At 51.6% G+C, this 16,181-nt stretch overlaps 1 protein-coding gene across 6 annotated transcripts in view; it reads left to right on the top strand.

Annotated features, from left to right (window-relative positions):
- The window catches only part of MSI2 (musashi RNA binding protein 2), a 257,243-nt gene that overhangs the window by 159,579 nt on the left and 81,483 nt on the right, over positions 1–16,181 (top strand). For all 6 annotated transcript variants that reach the window (XM_086475065.1, XM_086475064.1, XM_086475063.1 and 3 more), the window contains exon 7: positions 2,081–2,129. In XM_086475065.1, the coding sequence (XP_086331191.1) occupies positions 2,081–2,129 (49 nt within the window). The remainder of the gene's footprint in view (positions 1–2,080; positions 2,130–16,181) is intronic.

Here is a 16,181-nt window from a genome sequence, read left to right as displayed (position 1 = left end):
CAGCACGCTGGCGTGCACCGAGGCGGAGGAAGGAGCGACGCTCCAGGAGACAGCGTTAGGTGCAACATGCAATTTTTGGCTCCAGTGAGGCCAAGACCTGTGAGAATGAAAACTAAAGATTGCTGTGCAAACATAACCCCAGAGCAGAGATAAGCGGTGTTGGTAGGGTGAAGGGGAGCTCTGTCGTTATCTGCCTTCTGATATTACTCACACTTGTGAATTTTCTTCCTTGGAGAGCAGAAAGACAGCAGGGCAAATGGCTCTGTGCTTAATGTGGTTTGGATTTTTCAGTGCATCAGCATCTCTAGGTCTCATTCAAGATGGGTATCGAGGAAGCATGCTGTTCTCCTCCATCTCAGGCCATTGCTGACACGTTTTGCAAACCACTTTGAAAAAGTTCAGAACAAGTTAACCAGAGACAGGTTTTTAGATGAGCTTAGGCGTAGTGTGAGGTTTTGCTGCATTGTATTTTTTTTTACTGTATCCTGGAATATAGCGAGTCCATAGTGAAGGAAGGTTCAAGCCACCAACTTCCCAAAATATGTCTCTGCCCAGCCAAGACTGATACTGTAATTCTGCACAGAAGTACAGAATTATCCTCCCCTGCGTAAGAGGACTACAGTCAAACTGTACTCCCTGAGCCCTTAATATTATCCAGGCGGGACCTTTCAAATCCTGCGGTAATTCCAGGGTCACGTTAAGGCAGCAGGAGCCGGCGCGGCTGCTGAAAGCGGTCCCACCTCCCCATCGCGTGCTGCTGCTTCGCCCTCTGCAGCAGCCGGTCCCTTGCGTCGGCACAAGCGTTGGTTTAGCTGCGCCGGGAAACTGATCTGGCTTCAAACTAACCTGGAGGAGAAGGTTGTGGTTCGTTTTAACCTGGAGAGGTTGCCTGGCTTGATCTGCTGCGCAGGCACGTTGGCAGGAGGCGAGGGGTCAGCACAAAGCAGGCGCGGGCAGTTGGGGTGAAAGGTAGACCCTTTGGTGGCACTGTGTAAGGTGAAGAGAGCATGTAACTGCATTGTAAATCACTTTGCCTAAAATAAATGATTTATAGGAAGCCAGAATGTGAGAATATAGAAGTATCATAAAAATCACGGGGGGGAAGAAACCTAAAAACACTTCTTGAACAAAAAAAACCACCCCAAAACCCACCCCCACAGACAACCCCTGGAGTCTTTTAAAGAGTAAAATCTTTTCTTTAAAAACCTCCCTTCTTGCAACATCTTCTGCAGTTTAGCAGCGACACAGGCTTTCATCAGCCCCTAGTTGACAACGGAGAACAGCAAGTCTGTAATTTCTGCCCCAGCTCCTGCAGCCTCTGAGCAACAGGTTAAACTGTGATAATGCTGGAAAACAAACTCCAGCCCAACATCCTTCTGAAATAAGTGTAAAATTTTAGGTGTGGCTGCACAGATTAAATGGAGGTGGAATAAATCATGCAAATAGTAATGAAAGTTGAAAGCAATTTGGTTGCACTTCAATACGTTTCATCAGTCATCTCTCTTCTGAAGTGGAAATGCCAAGCCTGATGCGAATTAAACTTTCTCCCTCCTCCCTCTCCCCTCTTTCCTCTAGCTTTTCAAAAGGCCTTTTGAAAGCCTCTGAATACCTTTCTTGGCTGACCAGATTTTACCCTGCTCATACTTCTTGTAACCTCCTAATTCTCAGCCAAGACAGTGACTCTAATTTGGAGAAGTCATGGGCTTGATTTGCATCCACGATTCCTCTCTTGGCCCTCCTTTATCTCCCTACAAAAGGGAAAAGGACTGAGATGAGGCACGACCAGGGACTGATGAGAGGTGGAGGAGCTGCTTAGATATTTGGCTTTTTAGGGCAACAGAACTTTTAATGTTCGCTTTTCTGCTTTAGGATCACATGTCAGCTAGGACAGGGGTTGAAAGCAGCAGATTTCCAAAAGGAGGAGCTGACTCTGAGCAAAAGCAAGGAGATCTGACGCGTCGTTTGTACCCAACTGAGACTGCTCCTGCCTTGGTCCCCCCTTCCCAGCTTGTCTGTTGTGTCTTTGCGAACCGTGCAGCCCGTGTGTTAAAGCGTGCATCTCCCCTCTTCTGTCTTGCAGGTAGAGGACGCCATGCTTATGTTTGACAAGACGACCAACAGGCATAGAGGTAAGAGAGAACGGGAGCTCAGACGTCACGTTCTGTGGCAGCTTCTGCATGGTGAGCACGGCCAAAAATGAGTGTCAGCGTGATGACCCGGTGGCTAAAGCCAGTGGTGCTAAGTCAGCGGAGCCGTTTGTGTTTGAGACGGCTCCCTCTGTCCCGCAGGCGTGGCAGAGGAAGGGCTGTTCGGCATGTAGTGCCACACATTGTGTGGATTTTCTTACTAGAGGTGATTTTTCTGGTCAGTCTAATGACTTCTCTTTGGGAGGACTGTTGTCAGGCTCCATGGCATCCCTGGAGATAGTAAAGCCCAGGCAGCTGGAAGTGGTGGGGCAGCAGGGAAGCAGAGGGTTTGTACCACGGTGGCTCATATTAGGTTAAGCTGGGCGTAAGGCCAGTTAAGCTGGCACACCAGGAAATCAAGGTGCTGAACCCCTCTGCTGAGGTTTCAAGCATGCTGGGGTTTTGAAGCTGATAACTGCTTGTCCTCCAGTAATGGTAGCTCAGAATAAGCAGGATCTCCAGAAGAGGAATTTCCCTCCATGTGTTTCACAAGAGAGACGGGGTTTCATCACTGCTTGTACAGTTCTGTGAAAATGAGCTGAGGATTATTTTCAATGTGGGGGCCATTCCCTTCAGTGGAACTAAGCGATGCTCCTCTGTCTCTTGGTGAGCAGTTCAGGTTATCGCTGCAGCAGAGACGCCGAGCTCCAGGCAGAGAGCAGCCTGGCAGCCACTCTGTTCAGCTGGGGAGGGGGTCAATGTACCTGGGCTCTCACGGGGGCACCAGAAACTGCACTGGGGACAAGCTCCAAGACCTTCTTCCCTTCTCTCCAACCGGGATGACTGATTTTATGCCACTAGTCTCTCTGCTTTCACACGGCGCCTGGTTAGAGGCAGCGCACAGAGCCAGCGCGGCTTGTGGCTTCTGCCCCCGTGCGACGGCGCGGACGTGTAGCCCCGAGGTTTGTCCTTTGCCCTTCGCACTCCAGCCTCTTTGTGGGGGCCCTTTTGATTGATGCGGTTGTTGTCTTGGCCATGAATTTGTCAGCTGCTCGCAGTGGGGTGTGTAGCCCATTTGTTCAGGGCGGCTGCCAGAAGGTGTAAAAGAGCCTGCGCCCGGCCAGGCAGCGATGGGAGCCCTGGGAGCGGGAGAGGGGAGCAGCCCCGAGCGCCCGGCCACTGCTGCCTTGCCGTGGCAGGGCCAGAAGACCTGACCTCCCAGCGCTGTCTGAATTATTCACTGCCTTAACAAGCAACTTGGTGTGTGTGGATGGCTGGGTGAGTCAGGCAAACCTCCAGGAGAGTGTTCCCTCCCTCCGGCAGTTCCCTCCCAGGCGCTGATCTCTCTGAAGCCGGGGATCGTAGTACCCTGGAAAATTCAGCAGCAGTGAGCGAAAGACTTGCTTGGAAAGATAAGCCCTTCAGAGCCAGGGAAGGCATGTGGACAGCCAGTGCCCATCAGTTTTGTAACAGGAACCAAGTGTTCAAAACTCTTAGATAGTTTGGAAAGTTCAGCCCCTCACAACTTCCTTTTATATCCAGGGAATTTTCCGCCCTTCTCTTTGCAAGTACCCTTAAACGGGCCATAAATACCCTTCTCCATTCAGGATCTTGGCACCGTCTGCTGGCAGCTGGGCTCCAGGAGTACCAGGGTGCTGTGGTCTCAGCAAGGCGTGCACTCGGCAGATTTGGGCCCTCTGAATGTGTTTCCACTAGTCTTCTGCCTCCTCCTGTTTGTGTTCCTTGGTTTCTTCTCTTGAACTGTTTCTTAACCTGTCAGGTTTACGCAGTGTGCATCGGGTAGGCTGGCAGTGCATCCTGGCGTTCACCTCCGTGCCGTCCTTCTGAGGCTTTTGGAGCGCGATTTGCAAGTCCCTGACCTGCGGTTTCTTGTCTCTGCCTCTGTCACCCCAGGGAGCAGGTCTCCAGTGTCCCTCTGCAGGGTCGCTGGAGGCTCCACATGGACAGCTTGTCCTGGGGGACATCAGCCTGTCCTGCAGCACAACTGAAGCCCATCGGCAGGGCTGGGTGGCCCCAGCAGCTGCCTCGGCCCCAGATAAGGGCTCTACTCCAGAGATAGGGGGAAGAAGTCTCCGTTTGCTGAAATGTCCCAAATCCTGGAGTTTTGCTCCATCTGAAGCTGTTGGCTGTACCTGCGGCGAGCTCTGTTCCTACCCACCAAACTCACTGGTGGTCTCTTCAACAGCTTGTGCCTGCCTTGGCCGGGCTCGCTGCCGGGGTAGGCAGGAGGCTCTGCAGGGACATTAAAAACAGAGCAATGGCGTGTTCGTCCTTCCTTTGCTTCCTGCAACCAAGACACTCGTCTTTTCCTCGTGCACCTCAAGGTGATCCCTCCTTTGTCCCCTGCCGCTGGCGCTGTGCTGCTGTAAGCACTTTCCAAGGCGTGAGGGCGCTGGGAAGCGTTGGTGTTCGTGCTCTGCTAGTGCTGAGCTCTGCTCTAACAGCTCTGGTTCAGCTTCTCTGTGCTCTTCGGGGAAGCTGGAATGCTGCGCTGGGGAGCCCTGGTATCAGGTGTGAGCCTGAGCGATACACCCCAGAGGATGGATTCCTCATCAAAAGCATCTTTCTGCTGTCTTGTCTGGAGAAAAGGTCTGTAACCACTGAAGCTGAGGGCTGCAGATGCAGGGGGCACCTTAGCTGCCATGAAACCTTTTGGTTTTTCCACAAGGGGCTTTTTCCCCACAATGTGTGTTGAGGACAAGAGGCAACAGGTCTTCCTTTTTTTCCCCCCAGGTATTCTGTGAATTTATTTCATTGGTTAATTTTTTTATAGCCCGTATTTTTCTAATGCCATAGCGTTTCTCTGCACGTTGGCATCCTTGTGTAAGCTCCTAGATGAGATCTAAGCAGGGAGAAGCTTAAGAGTCCAAAAGGACCAAGAGCCAACTCCAAGTGCCGTTGGGTGGAGGTGATGTTACCCGCACCTCCTGTTCGCTCCACCAGCGTCAGCATCTGGACCCAGCTCTGTCCTACCTGTTTGTGCCATCCGGGGGGGCAGGGTGGGCTGGAGTCCGTCCGTCCCCCCCCTACACTCCTGGCAAATAAGGGAGTTCTCTGGCACCTGGGAGGGTCAGCTCAGTTTGTGAGGCTGTTTCCCAGGGAACAGGCTTACCCCGTTGCTGGGTGAAGGACAATGCTGCTATGTTTGCCAGGATTAGCCAAAATTCCTGCGAGCGGGTGAAGCCCGGCTGGTGCCGAGAGGCTGTGCTGCTGCGGCTGGAGCAGCTGCCAGAGGGGCAGGAAAGTCTGAGCTCCAGGTCTTTACCTCTGCCCAGTACAGGTGGAAGGAAGAAACAAGTGTAAAAGGCAGGGTAGAGAGTCATCTTGAATTTATCTAGTCTTGTCTGATATTTTTTCCTTCTCTGTATGGGCAGCTACCACTAATCAGGCTAATAAACTGGCTAGTGGGCCTGTTGTGCTGAAGCGAGTTCTGCTGCATCGATCGTTTATAAAATCACCCCAGATTTTACAAATTGTGACATTCTGATTGTGCTGGAAACATGTTTAAAATGCAGTAGCGTGCAGCAACAGTCTTAATGGCAATTCTTAAAACCACTTGCGGGTTGCAATCTGTATCTTCAAATTAGCCCAGGGAAAGAGAAATGGCAGATAAAATATCCGTTGTGGTTTACTGTAGTTAGTCTATGCCTAGAATAATCAACGTAGGCATGGGGAAGGAAAAGTATTAAAATTCACTCCCTACTGCTAGGAGGTGAGATAAATTTCCTTGCAAGCAAATTGAGAATATTTGTTGACGTGGTTCTGGCACGTGTGCGTGTGTATTCTGACGGCGTGTGACTCGCCTGCGCGCACGGCGCTGGACCAGCACCGGTTGGTTAGTGGAAATGCACAGGTTTAACCACACGGAGCAAGAGGCATTTTTCAAAATTGCTCATTGTTAAACAGTTTTATTTTAATACCTTGGGAAGGCTTGAAAACCCCACCCAAAATAAAACTTAATGCCTTGCCAATGGAGCACATAACTTTTACAACATTAAAAATGTCATCAAGCTAACCACTTTGCTGCCTCTGCTGGTGTCTTTTTCTTTTCTAGTGTCCAGCTATTTCTGGATGTTCTCTGAGGAAAGTGAGACTCGGAGTATTGCATTTCATGCCGATCTGTCTAGCCATGTTAAAGGCAGGCTACAAAATCTGTCAGTATTTAATTGAAGTAGTGGTTAATTTTTGTAGGTAAAACAGTCCCTAGCTTCACTGGGCTGCAATATCGTCTTGCAAGGGTTCTCCTAGCCTGGCCACGTAGTTGTGACAGGGGCCACGCAACGAACTAGCACTTAGAAGGCAAATATCTCTGGGTCAGCTTGGTTAAGATGCCATTTCTTTTTGGAAAGAAAGTGTTGGTAATCCTCTCTTTCTGTACCCTGTACTGTACTTTTAGTTCTTCTGTACAGGGAGCAAAACCCCCCACAAAAATTCTCCAAACACTCTAAGAGATCACTTTCATCACTTTCTTCGCTGCCTAAAATTTCATAGAGCTGAAAATTACTGGGTCAGTCTTGAAAGGGTTTTGTAATTGGAAAGAAAAAAAAAAGAAAAGGGTGGTGTTATTTTGTTACCCTTGCAAAGTGTAGATAAAATCTGGAGTTCAGCATTAGTTATTGATCTTCGGGGATGGAGGGAGCCTGGCAAGATGATGATGTCCTTCTAACTTCATTATGGCAGGGAGCTCCAGAAAGCATACCAATTTGCTGCCAAACAGCGGGAGCTGGACGGGGCGGCTGCCTTGCCCTTGTGCTTTGCCCATGCTGGGCGATCCCCAGACCCTGGCTTGGATCAAAGCCCCTGTTTGATCTAAAAAACCAGAGTTCAGACTGAAAGACTTGTGTGTGTTTGTTGTATCCAGCAAAGCTGAGAAAAGACACGATACGTGGCGGGCTGCTTAGGAGGAGGGAGGAAGGAAGGAGTAGATGGAATTGTCTGAACCGAGGGCTGTGGGGGCTGGCTCAGCCCTTCCCGGGCTGCGTTCGCTTTGTGGAAGGGAAAACACCACGGAGTTGAGTGTCTCCCAATACGTGTGTTTGGCAGCTCCCCTTTCTCCCCTTTCTTTCTGCGACTGTTAAGCGTGAGGGTGGAGATGAGCCAAGAGAAGGTGGCGTGTTGGTTCGTTGCTGTAATGGGATGCTCTTGATCACAGCCTGATGCTCTCCGCCGGCGTGCGCTTGTTTCGTGCTTGCCTGTAGCCATCGGCTGCTCCAGAAGCTGCGCCATGACAGTTCCACGTCTTGAACTTGCAAAAAAGACAAATAAAGATTTTGAGTGATTGAATCCCCCGAGCTGTAATTGCCGGTATTGAGTGTAATGCTATATGTTTTTCAAAGCCATACAGCCCCCAGAGTTATTTTCATATCAATTAACTCTCTCACACAGTTAGGAATGGCAGGGGAGAGAGGAGGGAAGTGACAGCATGTGATTTGGACTTCTGTAATCTTAAAACTAAACAAAATTAAAGAAAGGCAAGGCTGTCTGCGTGATACGGACAATATCCTATGTGTTAGAGGTTAAAACATCTCCAAAAGACAGGCGTTGATTGTGGCAGAGATTTAAAATGACTTCCATTTTTGCGGTTGTTGCCAACCTCCCCTTGTTTCCCATCCCTCGGGCAGGGGCTGGGTGGCACCGCTGTGCCTGTGCGAGGGGCTGGATGGCGGGCGAAGCAGGGCTGAGCCGGCAGCTCGCCCCGGGGTGCTCTCCGACCGGGCTCTCCCAAGCCCCCACAGCGCCCGGGGGCTGCCCACCGTGCCCTCGAGCGGGACGTGGCATCGCAGCAGCCTTCTGTGGGGACACGGGAGCCCTGCAGCCCGGTGGAGACCGGGGTGCTGGAGGTTTGGGCTTGATCGGAAAGCACAGAATTCAGACGGAAAGATTAGCGCCCCGAGACCTCACGCAGGATCACGGGGCCTGCTGCGTCCTCCCCACGGTCGCCGCTCTCACGGAGGAACGTGAGGGTCGTGCTTCGTGTTTGCGCTGTCCCCGTCTACCAGATTGCAGCGTGTGAAAGCGATGGTCCAGGTGGAAGCAGTTGGCATAATGGTTGTGTTTATTGGAAGAGACAGGAGTGATGTTGTTAGCGAGATATCGGCTGTGCCTCGGCAGAGGATGCTGCTCTTCCTAGGAGAAAAATAGCCTTTTGTGTTCTGTCCGGCTGCCAAAACCTCAGTTTTGTAGTTGACCTCTGAAGTTATAATTGACATTTTTATAGATGAGATACAAATATAATTAAGAGTCACTGCAATTATTTGTTTATCGGCATCTCCCTCAAGTAAGGCAAGGTCATGTGCATTTAAAAATACATCCCCAGGCAGTTTTGACTAAGGAGTATTTAAAATATATAGAAAGAATTGCCTAATTTGGTCATTTTCGGCATAGCTTTTCTTGGCAGCAGTCTGGCGATAGTACGGAGCGTTTTGAGGACAGCTCGGAGGGAACCTTTTATCTGCTCACGTAGTTTTGCTTTTAGAAGGATGGGGCTAAAGGAGGAGCTGCTGTTTGACCTGTAGGATTTTGGAAAAGCATGCACAAGCACGGTGGTGGTATTTTTTTAGAGCATAAAGTGCTTTAAGGGCTTTGGATGAAAAGTGTGACATAAGATATAAATGGAGGCAGCGTTATTGTTATTGCTTTCCTAGATGAGATGGGCTTTTATTCCCCTGTCAGTTGTATCACTTCGTAAATGGGACTCCAGAGAGTGCGGTTGTTTTGAGGGAAGCGCTCGCTCGGCTCGGCCTCACCGCTCCCTCGCTGGCGAAATCCATCCTGGGGACCTGGGGTCTGCAACACGGAGAGAGACTTTAACCCGTGATGCATAGAGACGCAGAGTGTTCATCTTCTGCCAGAGGCACAGAGGATCAGAGGGAGGAGTAGCTGCAGGCAGGGCGGGGGTTCGAGTAATTTCTAAGCAAATATTTGCTTCAAAACTTCACGAGGGCTGTGAAGAGTCATTAGTTAATATTATTTACCATTTGCAGACCTATCAGTGAAAAAGGTGATGGCTGAGCGATAATACCGTCAGTCATACCTATCTGTTTAGATTGCAGCTATGACATGTGCCGTATTAATATTTTATATGTGTGTGTTGTTAATATTACATCCTCACTTATAAATATTCATGTCGTAGAACACATTAGCGGCTGCGACGCTGAAGAGCAATATTCACCTCTCTCTGCTTCGTGTCGTGAGTTCACCTCCCTCCCGGGTGGAAGAGAGGTGGGAGCTGGGGTGGCTGCGCAGGGAAGGGGGCTCATGGTTTCAGCCCCTCTCTCTGGACCGAGTGGCCGCGACCCACCCGTTCCCATTTGCCATCCGTTTCTGCCCCTCAGCCCCGGCGTCAGGCAGTGGGGACCGTGCACACACACCCCCCCCGGGCCAGGGTGACGGCCACTGCTGGGCACGGTGGCGTGCCAGTGACCCCAAGCTGGACAGGCTTGGTGCTGCTCCCCGCTTCGGTGTGAGCAAACGCAAAACAAAAAGGAAAAGCTGCCAGTTCTTGGATGCGTCTCCCTTGTCTTTTAATTTCCTGGCCAGCACCTATTGCTGCTGCATCAGGGCACCTTACATGAAGTGTAAAAATAAATGCTTTCAAACCAGTATGAGCCCTGCATCCCAGTAGACTCGGTTTCAGAATAGCAAATAAGGCTCCTGGCCACGCTTTTCAAGGCGATTATTGAACGTCTCGGGTGGTTACAGTCATTGTGCCCCCAGCCTCATGCTGGATAACGCCACCTGAGGCTTGGAATAATTGCCCAGCTATGTACTGTCTGTCATACCTTATTGCTTAATTTTATACCAGTAATGAAAATTACATCCAGAGGAGGAGAAAGAGCGAACAGCTGCACTGGCCGGGACGCACCGAAGGAATAGATGTGTGCAAATGCTTCTCTAAAGAAGGGGAGAGGCTCGGCTTGCCAGCAGCACTCGGGAGATGGCTTGACATTTCTATTTTCTTGTTTAACAAACAGATGCAATAATAATAAGAAAAAACATCCCACCAACCTCCAGTAAAGGTTGCAAGCACAGCCCAGCAATTAGTTTGGAAGTCTCCAGTTATGTTATCAGACTTTAAGGTAAATATCAAGTCAAAAGTATATGGTAAAGGCCGGTCGGTTTGTAAAACTCACTTCTATCTTGTCTTCATAGCTAACACGTGTAAACAAGTTAGTTAGTTCCCTCTCCCCAGAGGGAGAGCCCTACACAGCCAGACCTTTTGACCACCTTGATTTACCCAACCTCCTTCCCATTAGCCCTGACGCAGGTGGTGACAAGAGGAGACGCTGACGGAAAGGCTCAGCCCTGGGCGCTCTCCCTCCGCACCCGCGCCGGCACGGGAGGCGAGGCGAGGGCAGGCGTCCCCGGTGGCCGGCGCTGGGTCGCTGCCAGCTCTGCAGAGTGGGTGTCAGGCGCTAACGGGTGCAGGAGGCAGCGTCCTGCTCTCGTTGCCGGGGTGGGAGCAGCTGCCGGCAGGGAGGATCGCAGCCGGGGCGTGAAACCTGCAGGAAGGAAGAGGCGTGCAGGAGGAAATCTAGCATGTTCTGTGGCACCTGTATGTGGAGAGCATTAAATAGCTTTTCAAGTGTCGGTTAAGCTTTCTGGGATGTAAGAAATGATGGTTTTGCAGATCACCAGAGGCTGGTATCCAGATGCCTCAGATGGGGAAGCAGAGACACGGGAAGATGGGAGATGGCAGTGTTGGTCCCGCAACAAGTATCTGCGTGGCGTCCAGGGCTGGATGTAGGCAGGGCCACGAGCAGAAAACTGGGCATTCCTTCCCGTAAAACTGCAGTTAACGGTTGCTGTCTTAAAAACCTTCCCGTTCACTTGGTACCGAACAGTATCGGTAACTTCATGCAGTTAGACTAAGTCGCGTTGGAGAGCGCGAAGTAAATCAGCGGAGCCTTTCTCGTCTCTGAAAGGTTCTTCAGGAAATGTAAAGCAAGAGTTGTGAAAATATTTAAGAGCTTTTAAAAAATTATGATAATGGTTCAGTTGCTTTTGCAGCGAGTCGGTATGTGTGAGCTCTTCTGGGACGGGTGCTTGTGTGAGAAACAGGCAGCGTAATGTCCCCAGCTGAAACTGTTGAGAAGACAGAGAGGTCATTTTAACACAACTTCAGTTTGCCGTCTTTATTGTCACCGCTGAGCAGCCAGTTTGAGTGACAGATGAATTAGCAAAAATCCTGATGACTTCTGAATGGAAAGAAACCCTAAATGCCGTGAATAAGTTCTTGCTTATGAGTCTACTCAGCTGATGAAGCCAAAACCCTTTTCCTTCCCAGAATGCAGGAGCGAAGTGATGAGCAGGTAGTGCTTCAAGTCTTGTGGGACTGTTTGAAAATGTTAATTGAGGAAAGGCCAGAAACAGGAGAAGAACAAAATGCAACATTTACATAGACGGGCAGTCTTAATACAATGAGCAGAATTAAAATCAGCGTGGTGACCTTGAGAAAATAGGCAGCCACTCGCAGCACGCCTGTGCCCAAAAATGTGATATGAAAATATTGAGACACACTGCGCAGCTTTCGCTCCCTGGTGTGTTGTTTTCTTCTCCCAGCAGATCACTGAAAGCAAACTGGGCGAGTCCTCTCAAATATGCGGGGGGGGATGTGCTTTTTCTTTAAATATCTGTGCTTTATGTCTGCTGGTTTGGATAATAAAGGTTTTCATGAAGGTGAGGCGTTCCCAGCAGCCTGAAGAGGCTGAGCGCCAGTGAGCCGAAGCCATTTGGTGTCCCAGAACAGGGGCTGGTTTGCCTCCCTGCGCCCAGTGCCGTCCCCAGAGTAAATCGCCTCCTGCAGCTGCCACCTCGCTCACACCTGGGACCCTGATGCTGCTAAACCCTTTACTTTTACAAGGTCGTTGCCGTATGCCAAGCCTCCTGGTGATCTGTTTAAACAAACAGATAACTCATCCCCTATCCCAAAAATCTTGAGATTCAGCAGAAAGGTGGGTTACACAAATAATGCTGGTAGCGCACGGGAAGGCTTTCACCCCTGAGCCTCCTGTTCGAGCAGGCTCTGCTGCACCAGCTCTCCTCCATCCTCACCATCCCTGCCTGCCATTCTGCTTTTTTGGGTGTTTTTTTTTTGTAAGTGTTGGTAATTCAGGCGGGGGATGCTGGGCTGAGCTGGGGGGGGCAGGTGCCCTCGAGCCAGTGGCTCACCCAGGCCCCGCATTGTGCCCGGGAAGCAGAAATTGCTCCCGGGGTTGTTTCTGCAAGGCAGAAGCTTCGAGCGGCTCTGCTGCGGAAGGAGGGCTTGGCATTGGGGTGTGGAAATGGGAACATTGCTACCCTGCAATTAACGGTTTACAGCTCTTGCGTGGATACATTCCACCTAATCAATCCTCTTGTATTAGCAAATTAGAAGCTGTTAAAATTACCAGCTTAGATATGTAAAACGTGTGCCGCAGTGACACAGCGTCTGGTCTCAGGGCAGGTCCCGCAGAGCCTTCCTCGCCTCCTGCTCCAGCTTCCGCCAGCCGCCGCTTTACCCCTCTCCCCCCTGCCGGCGGGGGGGGCCGGGCAGGTGAAGGCAGGCGGCTGCCTCGGCCCCTTCGCTGGCTCGCGCCCTGGAGCGTTTGCAGCTCAACCCGCTGTCCATCCACGATCCTCTTCTGCCGGGTTTCGGTGGCTGCGTCGCGGCTCCAGCCTGGGGGTCTCTGTGCCCCCGTGAGCCCAGCGGGAGCCGTCTCGCACGTGCCGGGCTGGTCGGGCGTGCGGGATTGAGTGCCCATCGGTGCGGGCAGTGATTTTGCGTGGGAGCCTGTCCGGGGCTTCACGGCTGAGAATATTCTTGCCGAGTGGGCCAAGACAGCCTGTTGCTTTTCTGGGGTTTTCTGCTGTGCCAGGACAGGGCTCTGCGGGTGTTCGGTGCTCCCGGAGAGCCTGCGGACTTCTGCGAGTGGGAGAAGGCACAGGTCGTGGCAGTGCTCCGCAGTCCCAGCGTACCCAGTGGCTCTCCAGCTGGTGGGGACGCCGTGGCCCTGCCCTGTGTCACCGTGGTGGTTGGCAGGTGGTGAACGGAGACACACGGAGGGTTTGAGTCCTGCTGCTCCTCGCACAGAGCCCCGCGGCATTTCGGCGGCTCTTCCTTGGAGGCTCGGCTGCGTCCGTGTGTCCTGCGTTTCAGGGGCTTTTCCGTCAAAAGAGACGGAGAAAATTGGAAGCCCTGAGCCACAGTTAGAGCCAAGTTCCTGCCCTGGGAATTGAACAAATAGGAGCTGCAAGGGCAAACAGTTTGCTGCTGTAAATCGCCGTGTATCTGTTAGCTTTGATGAGCCCGTGGCAAATAGCTGCAAGTGAAGGACAGGGCGCCCTGACTCGCGCTGACGCTACGAGGTGACGGCGTTGTGTTCGGCTCCCGCTTTGTTAGTGAGGAACAGCCCTGAGCGCGGGGCTGGGCCTGAGCTGGGCTTTGCCCTTTGCTTTGCTGGCTCCTTCCCAGTTCTTGGCCGAAAGGGCAGGGATCGATTCCTGTGACTCTGCTTCGCCTCCCCGCCAGCAGCAAGGGACGAACAAAACGTCTCTAAAAAGAGTGGTTCTTCCACCCATCGTCCCCTTCTTTCCTCCCTTCAGATGAGACCCTCGGACCTCGCTTCCCCAAGCGTCTCGCAGTCCAGAGCTCGTGGTGGCGGGCACAGCCTCCCGGGGCACGTGGGGCGTGCGAATGACGCCGGGTGGGTTGTATCGCACGGGCTCTGCGCCGTTTCACATCGGTGCCCTCTTACCTGCGCTCGATAGCGGGTTTCCCAAGACAGTAAGGTTTGACTGAAGCTTTTTTTAATTAGGTTGATTAATACATACTGGCAAGGAGTGATTTTGCTTATTCTGTATGTTTTTTGTATATATAAGCTGAAGTAAGAACATCTGGCACTTTTTTTGCTGGATCCGATAGAACAAGTAAGTTGAAAAACAGCTTCTTTCAGAAAACTGCAGGTCAGCAGATTCGGGTTGTGGTGGTTTTTTCTTTTTAATTTATTGAGTGTTTTCTGGACCAGAAAGAGTACCTTCAACTAGTGTAATAATTCGCAGATTATTCTCCGTTTTAAAACACCTATCTCTGCTAACAGCTTCATCGTTCCTCTGTTTTGGAAGGAGGCCAGGAGCGAGCAGATAGGACACTACTAACCCTAGGCAGCCCTCCCTTGAGTGATTTCAGAGCTCTTTGCAGGCACGTAGCGAATTAAGCCTTGCAACGTGCCGGTGAAGCCGGTAAGGTGTGGGGAGCTGACCTACCTGCGGCTCCGGTTGGTGCTGAGCGTGGGGCCGGGTCTTTGACCACGGCACCGTCTCTCCCTATTTACTCTTCGCGGGACTGTCACCGACCCTGGTGTCAGTCATTTGAGCGTTGTGTCGTTGGCTTCAGTCGCAGCAAGGCTCTGGCGATGGAAACCGCCCTCCTCACCCATGGCACGAGTCACACGTGAAGACACGTGTTCAACAGCACGCTCAAATTTAGGGCAGGATCCGTAGGGAGAAGCCTGGCAAGAGAATACGCTTTCAGCATCGTTTTAGGAACAAATATTCCCCTGTCAGCTCGCAGGAAGTTCGGTTGAGCTCAGATCACCTAAAGGTATTGGAGGCGGGTTTGGCTTTTGCCGATTTCTGTTTCTGCAAGCTTCCCGCCGTTGGGATCTCTGCTCTCCGTGCTGCCAGCCTGTCCCTGGAGCAGAGGGCTTGCTTCCCTGCTGCTGGCAAGCTCCGTCCTGCGGGCACAAAGAAGTAAAAACGTTTGTTTTCCTTCGGTCTCTGGAAGTTCCCTGCAATTGCAGGAAAACAAAACCAAGAAAAGAAATCAGATGTCAAAAATGTGGGATTTGTTTTCTTGCAGACCAGCAGCCCGTTGCCCCGCTCCCGGCGGGGCCACACAGGTTTTGTCCTGGCCGCTGGGCTTGATGTGGCTTTGTCCCTGGCAGGGCAGGAGCACGGGAGTGCTGGTTCTGTACCTGGCCCCGGGGTCCGGGGGGGTTCAGAAGCAGCACGAGGGCGGTTGGGAGATGGAGGTGGGCTGATAACCTGCCTGGCTGCTCGGGGAAGGAGCAGCTGCGGCGGGAAGATGGGAGCAGCTGTGGGTATGAAATTAGTCATTCTATGAAGAAATGGATTTGATAAATAATAAAACAGTGGTATTAACAACAGATGCTTTCCAGGTCAGATGACTTTGATAAAAGCACCCAACAGCCGTGGGTAATGGTATGAAAAATATGTATCTATATTTATAGATCTATCTATATGAAAAGGCATATAAATAAGCACATGTTTGTGTATAGATATCTGTGTGTACGTGCTCACGGATAAAAATACCTGGCATTTTACTTCTGTTTTAAAATGACACTGAAAGTGTCGCTGCTCCCGTTCTTCGCAGGCTGTGAGACTTGCCAAGAAAACCTGAAATCTGATCAATGTCTCCCGAATCCGGCACGCTCCCCCCCCTCCTCTCCTCAGCGCTGGCTCCATTTGTTTTTATATTCGTACCTTTTCATTTTGATAACTGTTTTGATTTGTAAAATACCATGCCTTATACAGTGTTTCCTTTATGATGATTTAGTATGCTTTTCTTATCTTTCACCTTAAATCTTTGATAAGAGCATTTTAAATATGAAATTGCTACCTGACACCATTATACACTCCTGGCTGACTGCCAGCGGAGCCGGGAGCTGCCGAGGAGGAGAGCGGCTCCGAAAAGCCTTCCCGAGCAGCCTGGAGCGCGCAGGAGCTGGGCTGGGTTGCAGGTGGGATGGAGGAGGCTGAGGGAGGGGAGGAAGCACGGCGGGACTGGCCGCTGCCTTCTGCAGCCGGGCTCCTCTCCTTGCCCAGCCCGGCCGCCCGCAGCAGCCGCCTCCACGGCCCCGGTGCCTTCCTCGCGGCGTGGTGGGCGCCGTGCCCTTGCGGGGCGGATCGGCACCAGCCCCATCCTAGCGATGCCCGCGGCCGCCCAACTTTTCCCTCTCTTTCCTGCCTGCCAAATTGCTTGTTGGTCTAATTGACTGTCCTCGCCGCCGCGCTGGAAGCCGAGGGGGCCGGGCG

Source organism: Leptosomus discolor, chromosome 18 (genome assembly GCF_034619465.1).
Source record: "Leptosomus discolor isolate bLepDis1 chromosome 18, bLepDis1.hap2, whole genome shotgun sequence".
In the NCBI taxonomy this organism is placed as follows: domain Eukaryota; kingdom Metazoa; phylum Chordata; class Aves; order Leptosomiformes; family Leptosomidae; genus Leptosomus; species Leptosomus discolor.
The sequence above is the reverse complement of the archived record's forward strand: the minus strand, read 5'-3'. Positions and strand labels throughout refer to the sequence as shown.